Raw genomic sequence first — 23,555 nt, forward strand, 5'->3', positions numbered from 1 at the left:
TAATACTATATGAAAGTCCTGATTGGAAAAAAGTAAATAAAAATCGGAATGCAATATGTTAGCTATTTTGGGGTTAAATATTTGCAGGAAAGCGGTATTTTCAGATGTAGTACTGCCTTAATTCTGCAATTATCAAATTGTTGCACTGCTAGAGAATAAATTTAATTGATTTAGAATCTATAATGCTGGAAAATAAATCAAATCATTACTCTTTTTGACTTACTTTAGAAAGCAGCTAAGTGTTATGAGGTCTTGTAATGATCTCTAGTCAATGACTAGAACAAGTTTACAGTCTACGGATACCTCCCCTTAAGTACACGGGCTGCGTGGTGTTACAGAAGGTGCCTGCTGTGGCTTTCATATCCTGTCTTTTCTTCAATATTGGGATGATAAAGTTCAATAGTAATCAAAACCTCTCTAAATCCCTACAAAGTCCATTTAGTTCCATCCTGAGACTCAACACTGATCGTAATAGAGAATCACATCGTCCCCTACTAAGCAGGGTTCCACTCGAAGAGGGGACTATATCCTCCAGGGACCACGTCTTCCACACGGACGGCCTCAGGGGTAAGAACACAGCATCTCCGGGTGAGTGCCCTTTCTCTCTTACCCGTTCTAGTGAAGTGGCTCTCATTGCTGCCCCGCTTAGCGGTGCCCGGAAATCACAGTTACATTTTCCTCTATAAGAAGAACAAGCCCAATAAGACTACAATTCCCATAATGCCTCACGCAGGCGCCACTGACTGGCCACAGAGGATTAGTCAGCCTTCCCACAGCCTTCTTCCACTTCCGGGACAGAATTCACGGCCTAGCGGGCGCGCGCACGCACCTTGTTGCCAAAGAGACAAGGCAATGGTGCTCCTTGCCAACCACGACGTGTGGCGTCACGTGACGCAGCACGCTCTGTCCCCCAGAGGCAGCTGACGGGTTTGCGCGTCCACGCGTAGCAGGAGGCAGGGGGCGGGCCAGTTGGGGCTGCGGGGGCCGTGGGGTCCGACGGGGACGAGGGTGGGGTCAACTTCAAGACCGCACGGACGACACTTCGAGCTACCGCCTAGACTCGTGAGGAGCAATGCTGTGGTTCCAGGGCGCCATTCCAGCCGCCATCGCGTCGGCCAAGAGGAGCGGAGCGGTCTTCGTGGTGTTCGTCGCAGGTGAAGGGGGCGGCTGCCAGAGATACGGCCAGACACCCTCTCCGGCCTACTTCCTGCCCTAGGGCCCCCCAGGGTGTGACCATCGCTACCTTGTTAGCACCTATCCCTCACCGCCCGTCCAGCCTCACGCTCAGAGCGCGGAGCCTCTCGGACCCCTCTCTGCCTGAGGCGAGGTGACGCGGCGAGCAGGCCCTAGTCGCCCAGCCCTTCTGCTCCCAGACGAGCCTTTCTCCCGCGCCTTCAGCGGAGTAGGCGCAGACAGGCCCCCCACAGCTCTCCCGGCGCCCCCATAGAGCTCTCTGTCCCCAAGGGCCCACTTCGGGATGCCCCTAACGCCCGTGGGTAGCTCTGGTGTTTAGGTTGGGCTACGGCAGGCCATTAACCGGGCAGTTGGGTTCGTAATTAGTTGTGGACTGTGAGGAAGAAAGCTGTGTCATCGGTAAGCAACAAAGACGGACTACCTGATGTTGCTGGCGTTTTTACCTTGCAGAAACGTAGACTGTTGAGGTTTATGTAGGTTTGATCTTTTTAATAGTAGTGGGGAGGGTTCCAATGTGAAATAATTACTTGTTGCAAGTTGATATTTTAAAACCATTTGTTTAAAAGAAGTAGACGTTCGTCCTTGGTTCTTTTTGTTTTCCTGGTCTAATATCTACAGTTTCCAGGACGTGTATTAACTCATTTACCGCGGGTTTCTCTGGGTTACTGTGCTCCGTATTTTATTACTCTCCTATTTAATTACTGTAATCTTCAAGATTTACAGTAAACCTATGCCTCTATGGGTTTGCTGATTCTTGTTACAGGAACCAAATCAGTGTTCTTGATTACTGTTAATTCGAAGTTATTATTTCAACTATATGTGTTTAATAACAGTTTATTCATTAACTCATAACTCTTGGGAGACTACATAATAGCTCTCACTTTATGCACTGCAGTGAGAACAAGTTGCTGAAATTGAGTATTAATTAGCATTAAATTTGACACTTATAATTATGCTAAATTTATAGGTAAATTTCTAAAGCTGCTAATTTTGAAGAGTTTGAGTACATATTATGTTCTTTTACAGTTTTTATTTCACACAGAAATAACTGCTGTGATACTGTAAGAAAAGATTAAAAAGAAAATTAAATGATAAATACTATGCTTATTAAGAATATATACACAGGAACAAGTATAGAGGACACATGGACAAAAACTAAGGGGGGTGGGAATGGGAGGGAGGTGGGGAGCACTGCATGGGAGGACTGGGATGGGAGTAAAAGAAAACTGTACTTACAATAAATTTAAAAAATAAAAAAAAGAATATATAATAGTTTTATGACATTTTAAGTTGTGTCCTTCACATAAAATCTCAGTTGATTCTTGTAGAAGATAGAATAGGTTTTATTATCTACATTTTATAGACTAGGAGACTTATGTCCAGAGTGGTTAAATGACAAGCACCAGGATCACAAAATAGTATTTACATCTTGTCTTGACCAGTTGTTTTTTTTTTAGCTGCTTAAAAAGAAGTGTTCGTTTCTTATGAAAAAAAAAAACGAAGCAATTATAGACTTTATGTCATTACTGAAATCAGGAAAGGAATATGGTAGTCATGTTTTTAAACAAAAACCACAATTGATGGTATCCAAATGTTCCTAGAAGGCACTCTTGGGCTAACCAGTTAATTTGCAAGAACTAATGCTAGATTTAATTAACAAACATTTGGAAAACAGTAGTGCTAATTATTACAATAGTGAAATAAAGTTATAGGTCTTTGGGGCTTTGTATGTATGTGCACATTCTTCAATTAACTTTTTACTGATATGCATGTATTCTTTGCTTTTAGAATATTAATTATTCCTTTGAGTGTTTGTAGGAAGACTGTTAGCAATCTGTCAGTCTGTCCCTTGACCCCTTCAGAATTCTTGTTTCCTTTTCTAGTGTTTTAGGAAGTTATCTCAAGAAAAGGTAAGATTAGTGTCACTGTAGGAATTTGTAGATGTTATTTGTAGGAATTCAATAACGTCTTGAAACTGCAATACTTGTTCCTTTGTTTATAACTCTGAAGCATCAGCCAGAACTCATGATTTTCTTTGATCTGAGACCTCAACAATAATATTCTAACTTAGTAGAAAATTAAAAAGATATCTTTATAGCTTTTTAGGAGTGGTAGGAGTGGTCTTAACAGTAACTTTGCTTCACGTAACTATACCAGTGGGAAATATTTTAGGCAAGTTGTTTACATTTAGTGAACTTTTCATGGATAAATTAAAGAATATTGTAGGATTGACATTAGGAGACTAGAAAGATTATTACTAGTTCAGCCAGCAAATTAACAAGGATTTTCAGACTATTGTAGCTATGTAAACTGAAAGGAAGAAAACTAAAAAAGATTTGATTGTGTTCATGGGAAGAAGAATAATCTGATAAGGATCCTGAAAGTAAGGTGTCAGTTCACTGACTAGTGTTGCTAGTGGGCTAACATTTCTTTGACAGACACTTTTTACTGCCTTTTTTGGTTAAATACACCCTAAACACCTTTAAGTTTTGACCAGTGGGGGTTTTCTAGGTTTGAATTGCCTGCTCTACTAGGGTCTGCAGTTCTTTGCTTCTGAGCTTGTAATGTTCTCTTTAAGTACCTTTACTTTGAATACCATTGAGACCACCAAGGAGACAGTGTTTTTTCCTAAAATCTTAGGCCCACCTAACTCCATAGCATAGTTCATAATTTGATTAAAACTAAGAAACTAAAAATACTGAAGTTGCCAACTACTAATTCCACTCAGTAGTGTTAAGATAGCTCTCACCCAGTTAAGCAATTCCAGCCTTGCACCTCTTGGCCTTGCAGCTGCTACTGCCACTAGGCTGAGTCATGGACAGACATTGTTTGGGGAGATGTGACATCTGGGACCCTAACCACATGGTACAACATAGGTGAGGGAGTACAAAGTACGGACCTCATAAGTAGCAGATCCATATCTGAAGCTACCTACTTGAAATCCCCCACCTGGATCCCTCATAGGATTCTAAAGCCTAAAAGTAAAGTACTGCCTGAACTCCCCCATTGTTCTACATCTAAGTAAATGGTGCCACCTTACATCCAGTTGGTTTGTCTATGACTCAAATCTTCAGTCTCAACCTGTCTTGTGTTCCCTGTTGTTCATGACACTATAAGTCACATAGGCCTTTCTCTACACCTGAATTTCTTTTCCTCAGTGAGCTCTTCTGGCTCTTGGCATAGCTCAGCTTTCTTATCCCTTAGGTCTTACCTCGAATGTCACCACACAGAGAGCTTCTGACCAGTCTAAAGAAGTCTCATTTTCTCTCAGTTCTGTTCTTTTTCCACAACACTTGTTACTAACCAAGTACTTTTTTCTGTACCATTACATTTTAATCTCCACTGAGGGCAGTGTCTCGTTTGTTTTATATTTAGTTTATAGCTCAAAACCTAGCACAGAATAAATGTGGAGTACAATAGTGAAATTTATAAAATAATGAATAGAAAGTATCCCTGATGCCTCACAGTCTTCTCTAAGAAATGTTTTTAGTAACCATGTTCCCATACAGCTATTTTTAAGGTTGATATTCTTGTCATTGATTTGGAATTTTACATCTCTCTGCAGCCCATAATGCCTTAAGAGGTGCTCAGAAAAATGATACTTTTCGACATCTAGGAGTCTGCTGATAGGCACTCTTTTTGGTTTTAGTCTGTGGATGCATTAAAGTCCCTGTTTCTTTTTCCCCAGATTTCTCAAGCTCCTATTCCTAATATTCCTGGATCTCATTTCCTACAAAATACACTCAAATGTGCAGCATTAGTCATACTATATTAAAAACTTAGCTATTCATTCCACAAAATAATTATTGAGAGCCTGCTATATGCCACCTACTTACGCCAGGTTTTGTTGTGGACATTTGAGTTATTACATATCACTAAGTAAAGAGGAAAACAATCCTTGCCCTTCTGCAGCTTGCATTCAATGGAAGACACAATAAACAGTAAACAGAACAAGTGAAAACATACTCTATTAAAAGGTTGTAAGTATTAACAGGAAAAAAGCAGGAAATAAGGAACCTTTGGGAATATCTGAAGGTTGGATAATTTTAGAGTGGTGATTAGGAAAGGCTTTATTGAGAAGATAATATTTGAGCAAGTGTTTACCGAAGAACATTCCAGGCAGGGGAAACAACAGGTACAAAGACCTTTAAATGAATGTCTTTCATAATTTGAAGAATAGAAGAGAAAGGAATAGCAAGAAAGTAAAATAGAATAGAGGTAACTGGACCTTTGTAAGGACTTTGGCTTTTACTTTGAGGGAAAATAGGGAGCCATTGTAGGATTGATGAGACCTGAGAGCTTAAGGAAAGTTGCTGTGTTAAGAATAGACTGAGTGTCCTCACCAGTGTGGCTCAGTTGGTTGGATATCATTCCACAAAGTGGAAGATCTCAGGTTCCATTCCTCACTCCTGGTCAGGGCACATGGCCTGAGTTGCTGGTTCAGTCCCAGTTGAGGCAAGTAGGAGAGGCAACTCATTGATGTTTCTCTCACATGTTTCTCTCCCCGTAGTCTTCCCCTCTCCTCTCTCTAAAAGTAAGATAAATAAAATCTTAAAAAATTTTAAGAAGGCCCTGGCTGGTGTAGCTCAGTGGATTGAGCATGGGCTTGCAAACCAAAGGATTGCAGATCAGTTCCCAGTCAGGGCACATCCCTGGGTTGCAGGCCAGGTCCTAGCAGGGGATCCATAAGAGGCAACCATACATTGACATTTCTCTCCCTCTCTCCTTCCCTTCTCCTCTAAAGATAAATAAATAAAATCTTAAAAAATTTTTCTTTAAAAAAAAATAAATAAAATACACTGAGGACAGAGACCAGTTAGGAGGCTATTGCAATCATCTAGATAGATGTGGTAAGCATAAATCAGGGTAGTAGTAGTGAAAGTAGTAAGATATATTCTGGGTATATAGTTGACCCTTGAACAGCACAGGTCCTTTTATACATAGATTTTTTTTCAATAAATATGTAGAGTTAGAAGTAATAGGAAGATTTTTTACTCCATGGGGGGGGGGGATTGGTGCCCCAACCCTGTGTTGTTCAAGGGTCAACTGTATTTTGGAGATAGAGTCAACTGAAGTCAAGGGAAACTAAGGTTTTTGGCCTTAGAGTAAAAGGATGGAGTTCTGTAAACAGATAACTGAGATGGGAAAGGCTAAGTATGGATTAAATTGGCTGGGGGTGGGGTTGGGGGGAGTTACAGGGGGTAAAGCAGCTAACAAAAGAGTAGGTATAGAATAATCTCATTTTTGTGAAATGAAAAATGTGGCCTGAAAACTTTTTTCATCTGTAAATTGGCAAAGGTTACTCACCTTTGAGAAAATGCTTAGCTCTGCTAACCTCAGAAATATTTTTTAGTGACTTACTTAGATATGTTTCCCTCTGTCCACTACTAAGTGGTTATGCTAAGCTGTGGACATTATAGGTCTAGAATGGAAACAATTTGTTGATAGGTATAACTTTATTTTTTAACTTAAAAAATGATTTTACTTATTTATTTATAGAGAGCAGGGAAGAGGGAGAAAAAGAGACAGAAACATCAGTGCATGAGAGAAACATCAATCAGTTGCCTTTCATATGCCCCCACCCTGGGATGTGGCCCAGTAAGGGAATTGAACCAGGAAACCTTGACCTCAAGGTTTTGTGGTGGGTACCCAACCCACTAAGCCATACCAGTCAGGGCAATAGATATAACTTTTAAAAATTTTGTCATTGGAGTGTGACATACAATATGTTAAATGAAATACAGAATCCAGCACAAGTAACATCTCTAATAAATGTGTATAGTATTTAATAATTATTTAATAAATAAGGAAAATGTGTATGATATAACAAATGTGTATATTTATTTATGATGTTTTAGGTAAAATGTTCAAATTGCTGTCTGTCTCATGAGAGACATTCATGTACCCTACCAGCCACACTCAAGGGCCTTATTTCTGCTGGACCCTGTATGTTAAGTGAACACGTGGATGAATTTTTACAAATGAGTACATTTGTATAATGTCATCCAAATGAGATACAAACATTTCCAGCAGTCCACAAGGTTCCTTCATGCTCTTCATGCTAATGATTTTCCCAATCATTAGCACCTCTACCCAGGTAGCCACTATATTTAATTCTATTACCTTAGAATTTGGGGTCAGCATAACTTTTATGGTTAGCATACCAATAAGAAAAAGCAAGTCCAAGACTGTAAACAGAATTATACCTGCTTATATCTACCTTGGAGGAATTCTGCAGTATAAATGTGGAGGACGTTGAACTCAACAGGAAGGTGCTACATAAAGAAGGAATGTTGTACATTTATATCTAAAATCATATGTTGAAAAGTCAAAATAGTTACTCTACATTTGTACATGCGACTTCTAATTATTGTGGGTACTATTTGGATGTTTTCTTTTAGAAAATGCTTTGTATAATCTAAATGGCAGTATTTTGTATTTTACCACTTTTTAGTAATAATGCATATAGTCACACTTTTTGTTTTATAGAAAAATTTAGTTTTTAAACTTGGTAGAAAATATTAATTGTGGTATTATATTATATTTGCAGTTTCCAGGGAAAGAATCAGCAGATACTGGCCTTATGATCAGAATCCTTGAAATCTTTTATAGGTGATGATGAGCAATCTACACAGATGGCTGCAAGTTGGGAAGATGAGAAAGTGACAGAAGCATCTTCAAACAGTTTTGTCGCTATTAAAATTGATACCAAAAGGTTTGCTTGTGTTTTAATCTTTCATTTTTAAAAAACATTGTAACTATATTTTTTGGTTGTGATTTATTGTGATGCTTTTAGACTATAAAAATGTTGATTTTTGTCTAAAGTATATTGGGGTCTTAAATTGTGATGACTGTTTTTCAAATTTATCAATATATCTTACTGAAAAACTTAAGTTCTCCTAGTCTACCAAGCAGGAATACAAAAAAACCTGTGATCCTTAGCTTCTGAAAACTTGGAAGTAACTGTAAATCATATATTTACTATCTCTGAAAGGTTGACCACTCTTTTGGATCCTATTTTGGGGAGTGGAGGTGTTTAATAGGAATAAGGACATTTATAGGTCCCTCATAGTATGTGCTATCCACAAGGCTATTTTATTCATTAATGCTTCCCTCCTCCCCACCTTAAAATTTTTTATAGAAAATTTCAAATATATAAAAAGTAATTGAAGAGTGTAATAAACCCCCATGTACTTGTCTGCTCCTTCAGTCTTACCAATGCATGATCAGCCTTTTGTCATCTATACTCCCACCCATTTCCACTTATCCCATATAATTTAGAAACAAACCTCAATCATTGCATCACTTCATCTATATTTTAGTATATCTCGGAATGATGAAGATACTTAGTTTTTTGACATAACTGGAATACTTCAAAAACAGTAATTCCTTAATATCACATATCCACCCAGCTTTTAGATTTTCAGTTATATTATCAAAGTCAGTTTTATTATTAATTTAACTTGTTACAGTTTTTTTGATTCAGGATCCATCAAGTTTCACACATTGTGATGTAGTGATCTTTCTTAAGTCTCAGTCTATAGGCTTTGCCTCTATATCTCTTTCTGTCTTTTTGTTTGCTATATATTTTTTGAAGATACCATAGTTTCCTCTAGTATGGATTATGTATACTGCAGCTCTGTTGTATCATTTAGTTTGTTCCTCTGTCCTCTGTTCCTCTGACAGTTGGATTCAGGTCCAAATCCAGCCCTCCACCTTGTTTTATCTGGCCTGGCACCTTGTTTTTCTACCTGGCAGCAGTACCAAGCTCCTTGCCCCTAGTTAAGGAGTGGTTACATTATACAGTCCTGAAATTACATTTGGCCCTTTGAAGGCAACCATGAGGCTGATGTGGCCCCAGATGAAAATGAGTTTGATATCCCTGCAGATGGTGGTGTATCTTCCATTACAAGGCCCATAATGCCCTGTTACTCTTCTTGATGATGATAGTAGCAGCCATCAATGATCAGTTCCTCGAAACATTAATTCATTAGTAATTACAAACTGGTTTTCCTGTCTTCTTGATATTAATATTATCAGACTGAATAATACTTGAAAACTGTCAAGATTAAGACGTTCAGAAATTTACCTGTAAGTTTAGAAACTTTTTATTTAAAAATTTCAGTATTCATAAACTTCATAAAGTAAGTTGCAGTGCAGTCTGTTTCACAAGAATAGTTACTGAACTATGTTTATTGAGCTGTAATAGTTTTCTAACAAGAATCTATCATTTTAATGTATATTATATCATTTGTTAATTATCTTTCAGAAGCACTTTTGAGAATCAGTAATGGCAGGAGGAATGTAGGGTTTTATTGGGAATGTGGAAGAAATACAAATTTCAGTGTTCTTTTTTATTCTTTTAATTTTTAAAAAATTTTTTATTGATTATGCTGTTACAGTTGTTCTATTGCCCCCCTTCATTCCCCTCCACCCTACCCCCCATCCCCACCATTACCCCCCCTGTAGTTTATGACCATGTGTCTCAAGTTCTTTAGATTCTGTATTTCCCATGCTATTCTTGCCCCCCCATCTATTTTCTATCTACTGTCTATGCTACTTATTTTCTGTACCTTCTCCCCCCTACTCCTCCTCCCACTCCCCTGTTGCTAACCCTCCTTGAGATCTTCAGTTCTATGTTTCCACTCCTGATCTAGCTGTCCTTTTAGTTTGCTTTTGTTTTAGGTGTGGTTGTTAATAACTGTGAGTTTGTCCTTTCACTGTTCATGTTTTTTAAACTTCTTTTTCTTAGATAAGTCCCTTTAACATTTCATATAATAAGGGCTTGGTGATGATGAACTCCTTGAATTTGATCTTATCTGAGAAGCACTTTGTCTGTCCTTCCATTCTAAATGAAAGTTTTGCTGGATAGAGCAATCTTGGTTGTAGGTCTTTGGATTTCATGACTTGGAATACCTCTTTCCAGCCCCTTCTTGCCTGTAAGGTCTCTTTTGAGAAATCCGCTGACAGTCTGATGGGGACTCCTTTGTAGGTGACTGTCCCCTTATCTCTTGCTGCTTCTAGGATTCTCTCCTTCATTTTAATTTTGGCTAATGTAATTATGATGTGCCTTGGTGTGTTCCTTCTTGGGTCCAACTTCTTTGGGACTCTCTGAGCTTCCTGGATTTCCTGGAAGTCTATTTCCTTTGCCAGCTTGGGGAAATTCTCCTTTATTATTTGTTCAAATAAGTTTTCCACTGGTGGCTGTGCCTTTCCCCCTTCTGGTACCCCTATAATTCAGATGTTGGAGCGTTTAAAGATGTCCTGGAGGTTCCTAAGACTCTCCTCATTTCTTTGAATTCTTGCTTCTTGACTCTTTTCTGTTTGGCCATTATTTGCTTTCTTCTGGTCCACTCCATTGATTTGAGTCCCAGTTCTCTTTTCATCGCTATTGGTTTCCTGTGCAATTCCATTCATTTCAATTAGTTTCGCCTTCATATGTTTCTCTAATTTGTGGCTATAATCAACCAGTTCTGTGAGGATCCTGATGACCAGTGTTTTAAACTGTGCATCTGAGAGTTTTGCTATTTCTTCATCGCTTAGATTTATAGGCTCTGGGGCTTTGAGATCTTCTTGAGCCATTTTTGGTCTGTTCGCGCCCTTTAAGTGTGAGGAGCAGAGTCTTGGACTCCCAGGTCGCCTTGTTGTGTTGCTATATGTGGGGGCGTGGTCAGAGCGGGGAAATGGCGGCACCCTCTGCTGTTTCCTGCCGTTGGGTGAGGAGCAGAGGCTTAGGTGGTTCACCAGGGCGGGGCCACTCAGAGTCGCTGGATTATGACGCGGTCAGACTGAAGAATTTGTTGTTAACGGACTTCCGAAAAGTTCAATTTTCCGTGTTCTGGCTGTGTTTTCTGTTGCTAATATTTAGTTGTCTCTAAACTTGGTTGTGTGAGAAGGCATGGCATATCTACCTATGCCTCCATCTTGGCGGAAGTCAAATTTCAGTGTTCTTGAGACTATATACAGACTTACTTATCTAGCATTTTTAAAAACATTCCTCTTAGCAGATGGAGGGATGCCTGCGTATAGTGATGGTTGATGTTTCTTTCACTGTGGAGTGCCTGTTGGTAGAATTAGAGTGTCTTTTAAATTATGAGGAGTGGCCCTGGCTGGTGTGGCTCAATGCTAGCCTGTGAACCAAAGGGTTGCCAGTTCAATTCCCAGACAGGGCACATGCCTTGGTTGCAGGCCAGGTCCCCAGTGGGGAAGAGCTCAAGAGGCAACCACAAACTGATGTTTCTCTCCCTTTCTTCTCTCTCCCTTCCCCTCTCTCTAAAAATAAATAAAGTCTTTAAAAAATTAGGAGAAGTTAATTCTACTTATTATACAATAATGAAATTACCTAATTTTCTAGGAACATTTTAGTGTATATTTATTTATGGAGATAACCGCCATTGAAAATAAATTGGTAGGACATGCATCAGAAGTCTACAGTGGTTATTTCTGAGAAAGTAGGGTTCTTGGTAATTTAAAAAATATTTTCATTTTATGTTTTTATGATAATGTTTTATATTCAGAAAAAATGAAACAAATTTCTAGTTCTTGGAAGCATTAATTTTTGGAATTACTCATTTACACTGATTAATACCGCTTTATAGTATAAAATCTCTTTTTCAAAATTATTTATTTATTTATTTTTATAGGGGAAGAGAAGGAGAAAGGGAGGGAGAGAAACAGCAGTATGTGGTTGATTCTTGCATGCCCTGAACTGGGGACCTGGCTTGCAACCCAGTGTGACTAGGGATTGAACCATTGACCCTTTGGGTCACAGGCCCACACTCAATGCACTGAGCCACATCAGCCAGGGCTAAAATCTCTATCTCTGTTCTTAACCATCCAATTCTCTTTTCTGGAGGCAACTAAATCAATAAAATGTATTTATATTTGTTTTCCTTTTCTTTTTTACCAAAAAAAAAAAGCAGTTTGACATACTTCTTTGTACCATTTTTCTTTTTATGATTGCATAATTAGTTTTATTGGTGAATATTTTAAGTTGTTTTGAATCCTTTGTTATTTTCAGGTATTGTATTATTTCTTACACAGGTAAGTCATAGGCATAAATATCTTGTTACAAGATACTATAGTCATGTGTACTTGCTTCTGAGGAAGCAGCATGACAGATACTTGAATTTTAATCAACCAGATCCATCCACCAGTTTATGGGTTACAGTAGTAAGTTCTTTTAATTTGAAAATTGTAAAACAAAGGTCTGTGAAGTAAGAATTATATTTTTCTCCTACCAGCTGATGGCTCTGAAAGGAACTAGTAGTTTCAGAAAAATGCTTGCAATTTTTACAGTAAATTTTTATAGAAACAACTCAGTATTTGGTTAACACTTGCATTCATCTAGCAATTTTTCTGATTTTGTTTTACAGTGAAGCCTGCCTACAGTTCTCACAAATCTGTATCCTTTCAACAAAGAATCAGTTTCTTATATATATTTTGTTTGAGGATTTACTTTTCTTTCGTTTAATTTATGACATTTAGAAGTCACTCATTTGTATTTACAAACTCATGCATTCTTATTTATGGGAACTTTATACTGCTGAGTGTCCTTTCAGACAGTACGTTGTAGTAGATGGAATCATGGGGAGTTTTTTTATTATGAGCATCTAGAAAGTAGTTTGGTTGGCATGTTAGAAGTGGCTGACAAAACGCAATATGAATGTAAAAGTTATGATAGAGGGGGATGCAGTAGATGTTTTCCACTCATATATACAATACAGATACATAATAAATCAGTTCCCATATCACATGCAGTAATTGAAATTATTTTGTAAACATGTTAGCTGATTATTTTGTGAAATTCACAAAGATGATTTATTTTGCTTTGTTGCTAGTAGTGTTTCATAAAACTATCCCTTGTTTCCCATAAATTGTTGGACTTAATTAAACTGTGCAGATCCTGTAGTGTGTGTTCCATCAAGTTTCTTCATTGGAGACAGTGGAATTCCCTTGGAAGTAATAGCTGGAAGTGTTTCTGCAGATGAACTTGTTACAAGAATTCACAAAGTGCGGCAGGTGAGAAGGAACAGAATTGTTCTTTGCATAAACATGTGAAAATGATTAGCCAGGAACTTGACATTAGAATATTTTTGGAACTGCTCTGTATATTCAGGAATCTGCCAGGCCATTAAATTTGAAAGGTAGTAAATACTCTCTTCCTGGACTGCTTTTAAAAATAGCATTATGAAGTTAGAGGTGCCTGTACCTAATACTTGAGTGACTTCGTATTTCCCCTTCTCTTTTCTTCCCTCAACCAACCACATAAATGCACATCATTCTTTGTTGCAAGAGAGTTGTCATGTTAAGGTACCTACCTGTATATTGCTTGACATGTTTTAAGGACCTTACTCAATTTCTCATTGCATCTACTCTGGGCAAATGACTATTGCAGCTTGTAACTTTTCCCCTTGAATTGTAATTTGAAGGAAAAGCAACATTGTACTTTTAAAATCTTAAAATCTTTTTACGCTTTTGTCAACTTAGAGTAGAATTACATAAGGTGATGATGTTATATTTAGGATTATATAGTTCAGATTTGTCTACTTAGAAAGTAGATACTTAGTGACCTTTTCATATTTTGTCTCTTCTGCCATAGTAAATTTAGATTCTTAGCTGTTAATTAAATTTTGATGTGTTTTCTCCTTAGATGCACTTATTAAAAGGTGAATCATCGGTGGCAAATGGCAGCGAGTCAGAAAGTTCAGTCTCTACTCCATCCAACTCATTTGAACCCAACAACACTTCTGAAAATTCTCTGTGTGGAAATGGAGAGCTTTGTGAGGCACCATCCACTTCTGATACAAAGTCGGATTCTGCAACAGGTAGTTTTCAGGGTATCTTTTGGGTACAATAGAAGTGTGTTCCTTCATTTCATTTTAAAAGCCATGGATTACTATCCTTTAAAAAATAGATCATATTTTCCCCCCTCACTTAAAACTTAAAATTTAAGGGTTGTCTTAAATACACCTTTGTCATTTAGTGGCAGAAGAGGATAAAGTCAGTGAATATGGCCTTCAAACCCAAATAGGGAACAGTCCAGAATAGTTGATTTGTAATTTGTACTACTGTGCTATGGTTTAGGGACTATTGTTATGATACTCAAGCAGTTTCTAAATGTCTTCCCAGCTAGAGGATTTTGAAAGGCCCAAATGAACTAATGTATTTGTAATCGTTTTTTATTTAAAAACTAAAAATATTTTTATTGTTGTTCAAGTACAGTTGTCTCCATTTACCCACCCCCACTTTCCTCCACCCCAGCCACCCCCACCTTCTGCCCTCTATCCTGCCCCTCTTTGGCTTTGTCCATGGGTCCTTTATACATGTTCCTTGATGACCCTTCAACTACTAGACACATTTGAGGATAATATTTGTATTTTTGAAATTAGAATGAAAAGATAACTGTAAAATAGAGCTTGTAGAAATAAGAGGTGTGACTGAAGAGGGATTGATGGAAAAGACAAAAGAAATTTTATGTATGTATTAGGGATTGTGGTCAGAGTAGTTTGGTGTACTATAGCTTTGTATTAGTCAACATAGGGTTAGATGCAAAAAGTTAGAACGTTAGTATCCTAAAAGATGATCCTAGTCTATCCTGGTTAATCATTAAGCCTCTATTTGAGTACATTTAATTATAGGAAAGTCATTATCTGCCTAAGAAGCTATTCCGTTGTCGAAACCCTAGTTTTTAGAAAAGTTTTTTCTTATCTTGAGCTGAAACTTGATGCCCTACAATTTTGTATTAACTTGAATGCTATTTATGGAGTTACCTGTAACAGTTTTTTGAATATTTGAAGAACAGCTATCAGGTCCCTTAGAAGTCTCATTTTAAGGTTTTACATACATAGGTCACTTAAATTCTGGATGCAGCTAGGACTGGGGAACTCTATTATAAATGTAGTCCATTAGGTGTACAGCAGAATAGTTGTGTTTTACATTTACTTGGGTATTTATAATTTCCAAAATTTCTTACTGCCTTTTGAATACAGATGCTCCTTGACTTACACTGGGATTATGTCCTGGTAAACCCTTAAGTTGAAAATATAAGTTAAAAATGTGCTTAATACATGTAACCTACCAAACAACATAGCCTAGCCTAGCCTGCCTTAAGTGTGTTCGGAACACGGTATCAGAAAAACACTGGTAACAGGGTACAGTGTGGAGTATCACTTGTTTACCTTTGTGGTTGCATTTCCGACTGGGAGCTCCTGCTGGCAGCTGCTGCCCAGAATCATGGGAAAGTGCCTTACCGCATATCACTAGTTCAGGAAAATACCAAAATTCAAAGTATGGTTTCTGCTGAATGTGTATTGCTTTTTTACCATCATAAAGTCTAAAAATTGTAAGTCAAACCATTCTAAGTGTGTGTTCAGTAGGAAATTAGTAACTTCTTTAGTAAATAAAATGAATGCTAAAGATAGTCATGTCTTGATAACAGCAAATAACAAAACTTTTATTTTTTTTGAGATTTTATTTATATTTAGAGAGAAGGGAAGGCAAGGAGAAAGAGAGGGAGAGAAACATCAGTGTGTGATTGACTCTTGCACACCCCCCACTGGGGCCCTGACTTGCAACCCAGGCATGTGTTCTGACTTGGAAGTTGAGCCAGCAGTCCTTTGGTTCGCAGGCTGGCACTCAATCCACTGAGCCACACCACCCAGGGCTAACAAAACTTTTAGAGGACAAACTGAAAAAAAGTGCTGTGTAATAATATAGTTATGTGGACTTATGACTGAAAGGAAAATGAATATGTGTCATATAGTGGGGGATTTCTAATGGTATGTTACAGAGTCCTCTGTCTTTGACATTTTATAAATGACTTGAAAATGTAGAATATACACATAACTTTATGAACAAAATAGCTTATTAGCTTATCCAAGGATTGTACTCAGCAGTGTGCTAGTAAATATTTAACAAGAGGCCTTTGGGGGGGGAGCCTTTATTTGTAGTGTTTGCTAATTTCCAAGGTGTAAAATATTCCTGTTGTGGCTGATACCAAGCTACCTAACTGAATGCAGAGGTATGAAGAGATGTGTAGCATCGGCTCTACTAAGTAATTCTAGTATTTCCAAAATGGCTATAATAACTAAAACATCATGTTCCAGTCTTAGTAAAAGGCTAAGCATTTAATTTCTATTAACATGTTTCTCAAAACAACTCCAGGAGATTACCACCCCCATTTTACATATGATGAGCCACAGAGAGATTAGGTAACTTACTCAAGTGACAGGACTTGAACCCAGACTTTATTGCTCCATAGTCCTTGCTTTTTCAAAGATCCAAAATGAAAGAAGTAACAAGTTGGTGGTGAGTGGTAAGGAAGGAAATGGCAGAGGCTGTAAAAGGAAGTGCCAGACTGTAGCTATCTACTGCAACAGGCCAGGACAAAATTCTTTCAGGAAATTCTTAAAGGAATATTAGTGTAGAGCCCTGACTGGTGTGGCTCAGTGGGTTGGGTGTTATACTGCAAACCAAAAGGTCACCTGTTCAATTCCCTGTCAGGGCATGTGCCTGGGTTGCAGGCCAGGCCCCCAGTTGTGGGCATGTGAGAGGCAACCAATTGATGTTTCTCTTGCACATTAAAGTTTTGTTCTTCTTTTTCTTCCTCCCTTCTCTTCTCTCTAAAAATAAATAAAATCTTTTTTTAAGAAGATTACTAGTGTAGATACATACAAAAAGTTTCTCTAAGGAATCACTCTGGTATATAGAAGCATCCATTGAGTCTATGTAAATGTAAAGCAATATCCAGGATCAAACTTGGCCTTTAGAGCATCTCTGTTGAATACTGTAGCCACAGCCGCAGGTGGCTATTTTACTTAAATACAATGAAAAATTTAGACCCTCACTTGCGTAACCTTGTTTCAAGGGCTCATTAGCCACATGTGGCTTGTGGCTGCTGCACTGGATACCACACATATTGGGCAGCATTGCTCTAGAGTGAAAGTCTACCTACATCCAGTCCCGCTCACTCCACCTTTATTGTATCCCCTTGTGCCAGACCAGTATTGCTTCATGTTTTACCTTGGTGGCCCTCAACTGGGTAACTGCCTTATGTATTTATTTATTTATTTGTTTGTTTTTTTCATAAGTGAGAGTTTATCGGTTGTTTTGAGAATAAGAGCACAGACATTTCAATTTGTAAACAATTCTTAACATATCGACCAAAAATGTTAAGTCATAGTTTTGATTCTTTTCTGAAGTTCTTCCATTGACTTTCCAGCTTAAAATTTGGAGACTAATTTTCCTTAATAGAGTATCAGGTCCCAATATCTGCAAATGTTGATACACTGTTACGTCAAAGTTCGACTAATTCACAGTTTAATATCATATATACTACACAGTTGAATTTTCAGTTTTTCATAGCAAATTAACATAGTTATTAGGAAAACTGGATTGTCACACCAAAGATGTTACAGAATGCATAGAATTTTGACAGGGAGAGCCAAAATTAAGGACTGGTTTTCTTTTGGAAACATTTCTACCAAAAACATGAGAATAAAGTAATTAAAAATGTTCAAGACATAATAAATGCACGAATGACTCCAAATGGCTATTTAGTATGGTTTGTATTATAGGGTGTAAAAACTATCCCCATGTAAAATGTTAAGCTGACACCCAAGATGGTCAAAGTCAAAGCCTCTCATATTTAAGATGCCACTATTGGTTGTACCAAAAAATGAACAATCTGTAAATGATTCCACTTCTTTAAAAAAAAAAGGGATGAGGTGGAATTATGTCCTTATTAAAAATGTTTCTAGAGCTACTTAAAAACTTGCATTTACAAAATAGTTGATACAAATACCCTGGATTGTAGAAGAGAGACAGGGACCACTGATAAGACATGCTGTATGATAATAATCAGGCTTGGCTTCCTTTTCTCTTGTTTCATCTGAGGGTAGACTCTCCCTGTTTTTTGTTTCTGTGTTTTCCAGAGGTGGATCATCTTTAGGTTCCTGGTTAGCTACCCCATCCTGTTTTCCCTTGACTCCCTTTTTCCCTTTTGTTTGCACTTTTTTGTCTGCAGATTTATCCTTTCCTGCCACCTTTTTTGGCCTGGTTTTCACTTATGCGGGAGCAGGCCCAGCTGACACCCTCATTATTCTCCTCTTGGGTTCCTCCTTTGCTGCCCCTTCACAGAGCTGACCTCCCTCTTGGGCATTGTGGCAGTAGGGAGATGCAGGTGGGCGTGTGTTGGGTGCCTGAAGACTGAGGCATTGTCAGAGCCTTCATAGACCTGGATTGCTTGGCCACTGCCCCTTCTTCCGCTGCCCAAGCTGCTCAGACCTGCTGTGGGGGTGTTCTTATTTCTTATTGATATACTATTTTCATTTCTTATCTCCTTCTCCATTAGGGAAAATATATAATGTTTAAAAAACAATAATTAACAATGTTATCACCCAAAAGATTCATACCTTTCAAAAATTGGCATTAAATGCAATATTTTTCTTTATTTAATAATTTAAGGAGGAGAGAGATCAGATCATGCCATGCCATCTCAGGAGCCCAGTGGCTGTTCAAATCAGAGACCTGCGGAGGACCTCACTGTTAGAGTGGAAAGGTTTGCTTATGTTTTTGCAAATAATACTTCATTAAAAGGGTGGTTTTTAGTTATTTTGTTAATTTGAGTAAAAGCTAAAGTTGTACAAACGAAGTTCAGAATTCTGGGTTGAAATTTTTTTATTATCTGACCTACTTATTTGTATCCATGAAGATTAATTCTAGAAGTAAAGTTCTTTGTATCTAAAGTCATCAGTCAGCTTTAGGTCTTATCATTCTAAGAATCTTTTTTCACTGTTACTATGTTACATGTGTGTTTCCATTTGTCACTTTCACTTTTTTTCTTTCTATGCTGTAGGATAAGTTCCAGATGGGCAAGAATTTCAGCTAATTTTATAACTGTGTACTGAGTCTGGGTTCTGCATAAGTGGGTGTCCATTAAATGTCATGTATTATTAGTTGGTCTGATAATCAGATACAAATTTCTGAATTTTTGTAGTTTCTAGTTTGATACTTTAATAATTTAGTAATGAGTAAATCATAGTCTTTTATACAATGATTCTTAAAAGTTATATGAATTATTGGTAAATAGATAAGCAGGAATTTTTTTTAATCCTGACTTAAAACCACTTAGTACTAAATGAATGTTAAGAAAAATTCCTTAGAGATCCTTGACGTTTTCTTGTTCACATAGATGCTATAGAGAAACAGGGTTCAAAATTGCTGACATTGGGTATTTGGGTTTGCTCACAATTCTATAAAAATCAGCTTCATTTCAGCAAAACCTAGATTCTGATTGTTCTTTGTAGGAGTTGGGCATGACTAAGGTCTTAATGTGAGAAGCCAGATAGATTGTCAGATAGTGGTGAGAGATGATGTAAAGCTGGCATTAAAGAGCTGCAGCAGGGAACTGAAGGTCCCAGGGGTTCATCCTTTTTTGTTTCCTTCTATTTTGCTAGCACCAAACCCACCACTGGGCACCCTTACTTGATCACCTTGGGGTGAAGTGAAATTAAAAAATTAGAAATGGATTTGTAAAGTTGGTGGGAATAAGAAATACGACAGGTAGCCATTTATCAGGTAGCATAAGGTCAGATGCTGTTTAATTGCAATGGGAAAGGGGAATTTCTGTTTTTGTTTCTGTTATTTCAAATGTATTTTCAATTATAGTTGACGTACATTATTTTATTAGTTTCAGGTGTACAACATAGTGATTAGATATTAATATACCTTACAAAGTGATCACACTGATAAGACTAGTACCCATCTAACACTATACATAGTTACTGCAGTATTATTGACTATATTTCCTATTCTGTACTGAACGTTCCCATGACTAATGTTATAACCGGCAATTTGTATTTCTTAATCCACTTCATCTTTTTCACCCATTCTCTCCATTTTTTTATTCATCCTGTTGTTTCTTAGTAGCTTCCCTTGTCTTGTAAGGGAATGTCTGCTCTGTCTCCCTCTGTGGTTCTACAAATAAGTAATGCCATTTTAGTATTAATAAGTTAAATGTACATGCATTGGCGTATATGTGTTATATGTGGTATAATGAGTCAAATAAAGACACTTTAAGATGTTTGCTGGATACAACATGTAGGGGGAAGGTGGTGGGTGGATGTGGAAGAGGGTATAAGAGATAAATTGTAAGGGAAAAATACAATAAAAATAAACTACTAAAAAAAGACATAGAACAAAATGTTTATATTAATACCTATGAAAGAGGGGTTAGGTTTTTTTTTCCTTTGCTTTGGAGTTGCTAAATTTTCTTCTTGAAGCATTATTACTTTTAAAATTAATGTATCAGATGAGAGAGGGTATACAGTTGTTTGAGATTCCTTAAACTGGAAGAACCTTTAAAGTGTCAGTTTTTTAAAACACGCTGTTAGGACCATTTTATGAAATATATGTAGACTGGGGCCTATTAAAAATGATACTAATATTGAAATTAGATGAAATGTTGACAAACTTAATTATAAAACAGTTTTTATTGGGAAGTAACTTTGTTGCTTAGACAACTTTTGAGAAATCCACATCATATGGTTGTATAATTAAAATCATACAAGTATTTCAAATTGTTGCTCAAATTAATTTATCAGATTCAACCAATAATGCCTGGGACCTGATAGTATTTAATAATTATAGACTGAGGTCCTACATTTTACTAATCTAAGTTACACTTCATTAGGAATTTTGTTTCTTTTGTGAAATCTGATTCATTCACAATGACAATAACTAAAAACATCAACCTAGATAATATTCCTATGCGAAATGTCCTCTTAGCTCATTTAAATACCTTAAAGTTACCTTCACCTACTATCCCTGTTGCAGACTGTAGTGCTTTTATGCCTCTGACTTACTCATCCTCTGAATGGTTATTGGACTGTGAAACCCTAACATGCTGCTAGTTTCTCTGTCTCACAGAACTAAATTGCAATGTTTTCTTCTGAGCCCATGTAAATTGGACTCATCAGTCCCTGTGGTATTCTGATATGTATACCATTATGTAACACCAAGCTCCATAAAGCAGAACTCATGCATTTTTCTCTAACCTTGATGACATTTTAAAATAAACTTCACACAAATGAAAAATTCAGCCTTAAAATTGGGAAGATGGACTAGTAAATGTAGAATTCTAACTTTCCTCTCAGGTTGTAAAATCTCTTTCCAGAGGCCAAATTTTTGGTAAACTAATTAGTCCATGTTAGGGCTGAAGCTTTTTTCTTATCTAGCTTGAAGGAAAGTAATTTTGTTAATTTTGATAGGGGAAAGGTGACTAAGTCAAATTGATGTCAGCTCATAAACTCATACATAATGAGAACATATACTTTACTTTGAATTGCCTTTTCTTGAGTAAGTAAACTTGATTTTTTAAAAAATATATTTTATTGGTTATGCTATTATAGCTGTCCCATTTCCCTCCATTCATTCCCCTCCATCCTCCACACCCTCTCCCACCCACATTTCCCTCCTTTAGTTCATGTCCATGTGTCTTAAGTCCTTTATCTGTCCTTCCATTCTAAATTAAAGCTTTGCTGGATAGAGCAATCTTGCATGTAGGTCCTTGCCTTTCATGACTTAGAATACTTCTTTCCAGCCCCTTCTTGCCTGCAAGGTCTCTTTTGAGAAATCAGCTGACAGTCTGATGGGAACTCTTTTATAGGTAACTGTCTCCTTATCTCTTGCTGCTTCCAGGATTCTCTCCTTCATTTTTATCTTGGGTAATGTAGTTATGATATGTCTTGGTGTGTTCCTCCTTATGTCCAACTTCTTTGGGACTCTCTGAGCTTCCTGGACTTCTTGGAAGTCTATTTCTTTTGCCAAATTGGGGAAGTTCTCCTTTATTATTTGTTCAGATAACTTTACCACTTGTTGCTCTTCCTCTTTCCCTTCTGGTACCCCTATAATTTGAATGTTGGAACATTTAAAGGTGTCCTGGAGGTTCCTAAGCCTCTCCTCATTTTTTTGAATTCTTGTATCTTCATTCTTTTCTTCTTGGTTGTTTCTTCTGGTCCACTCCATTGATTTGAGTCCTAGTTTTCTTTCCATCATTATTGGTTTCCTGTGCATTTTCCTTCATTTCACTTAGGGTAGCCTTCATTTTTTCATGTAATTTGCGACCAAATTCAACCAGTTTTGTGAGCATCCTGATCACCAGTGCTTTGAACTGTACATCTGATAGGTTGGCTATCTCTTGGTCGCTTAGTTGTGTTATTTTTGGAGCTTTGATCTGTTCTTCTGTTTTGGCTTTTTTTTTTTTAGTCGCATCTGTTCTGTATTGAAGGGTGGAGCCTTAGGTGCTCAGCAGGGTGGGGCAACCTAGTTGCTGGGTTGTGATGCTGTGTGTGGGGGCGGGGTCTGAGAGGGAACAATGGTGCTTGCTCCGCTCTCTCTTGGATTTCGGTCCCCTCTGCCACTTCCCCCAAACAAACTGGACTCTTCTGGTGCTGGTTCCCGGGTGGGTGGGCTTGTGTATGTTCTAGAACTCTGTGGGTCTCTCCATCAAACTGTCCTGTGAGGCTGGGAGTCTCTCCCTTCGCCTCAGCCTCCACAAGTGTTTTCAACTGGTGTTTTGAGGCTTTATTTCCTGGCACTGGGACCCTGGATTGCGCTGTCTGCCTCGCTCCCCAGTTATATGCATGCGATTGTGGGACCCACCAGTCAGCCAGCCGCCTTGCATGCCAGTGTCTCACTTCACACTCGTCCCCTCGCTGGGTCTGCCAGTTGCCACCCCATTCCTGGGGTCTTTCGACTGCTGCCTGGGCGCTCAGGACCTGTCTGCTGCCATCTTGTGCACCACCTGGGGTGCCTTGCGTGTCCTGTGTCACCACTTTTTGTGCCACAACCCCTCTCCGCCTGGTTACCCGACTCCGCCCCTCCTACCGGTCAGGATGAATGTGTCTATTTCAACTCCTGGGCTGTCCAACTTCCATACAGTTCAATTCTGTCAGTTCTGGTTATTTTGTTTCTAAATTTTTGTTGTCCTTATTTTGGTCGTGTGAAGAGGCACAGTGTGTCTACCTACACCTCCATCTTGGCCAGAAGCTCCATAAACTTTATTATTTTTGTTAAAGGTTAATGATTTGTAATTAAGATTAAAAAATTTTAATACTAAGCCCTGGCTGGCATAGCTCAGTGGATTGAGCGCGGGCCTGCGAACCAGAGTATCCTGGTTCGATTCCCAGTCAGGGCACATGCCTGGGTTGCAGGCCAGTTCCCGGCAGGGGACGCATGAGAGGCAACCGCACATTGATGTTTCTCTCCCACTCTTTCTCCTTCCCTTCCCCTCTCTCAAAAAATAAAGAAAGAAAATATTTTTAAAAATTAAAAAAAAAGATTAAAAAAAATTTTAATAC

The 23,555-nt window shown here is 38.0% G+C and overlaps 1 protein-coding gene and 1 pseudogene across 1 annotated transcript in view; one reads left to right on the forward strand and one right to left on the reverse strand.

The window, feature by feature from the left end:
• The first annotated feature begins 975 nt into the window (after nt 1-975).
• UBXN4 (UBX domain protein 4) overlaps nt 976-23,555 on the forward strand; it is a 41,151-nt gene continuing 18,571 nt past the window's right edge. Inside the window, exons 1-6 of the mRNA XM_037133618.2 lie at nt 976-1,154; nt 7,807-7,909; nt 12,570-12,598; nt 13,097-13,215; nt 13,847-14,021; nt 18,661-18,754. Coding sequence (XP_036989513.2) covers nt 1,073-1,154; nt 7,807-7,909; nt 12,570-12,598; nt 13,097-13,215; nt 13,847-14,021; nt 18,661-18,754 — 602 coding nt within the window. The 5' untranslated portion in view covers nt 976-1,072. The remainder of the gene's footprint in view (nt 1,155-7,806; nt 7,910-12,569; nt 12,599-13,096; nt 13,216-13,846; nt 14,022-18,660; nt 18,755-23,555) is intronic.
• On the reverse strand, nt 17,961-18,355 carry LOC119040597 (non-histone chromosomal protein HMG-14-like; annotated as a pseudogene).

The sequence above is a fragment of the Artibeus jamaicensis genome, unplaced genomic scaffold, assembly GCF_021234435.1.
Source record: "Artibeus jamaicensis isolate MK-2021 breed Jamaican fruit bat unplaced genomic scaffold, CSHL_Jam_final contig_1284, whole genome shotgun sequence".
In the NCBI taxonomy this organism is placed as follows: Eukaryota; Metazoa; Chordata; class Mammalia; order Chiroptera; family Phyllostomidae; genus Artibeus; species Artibeus jamaicensis.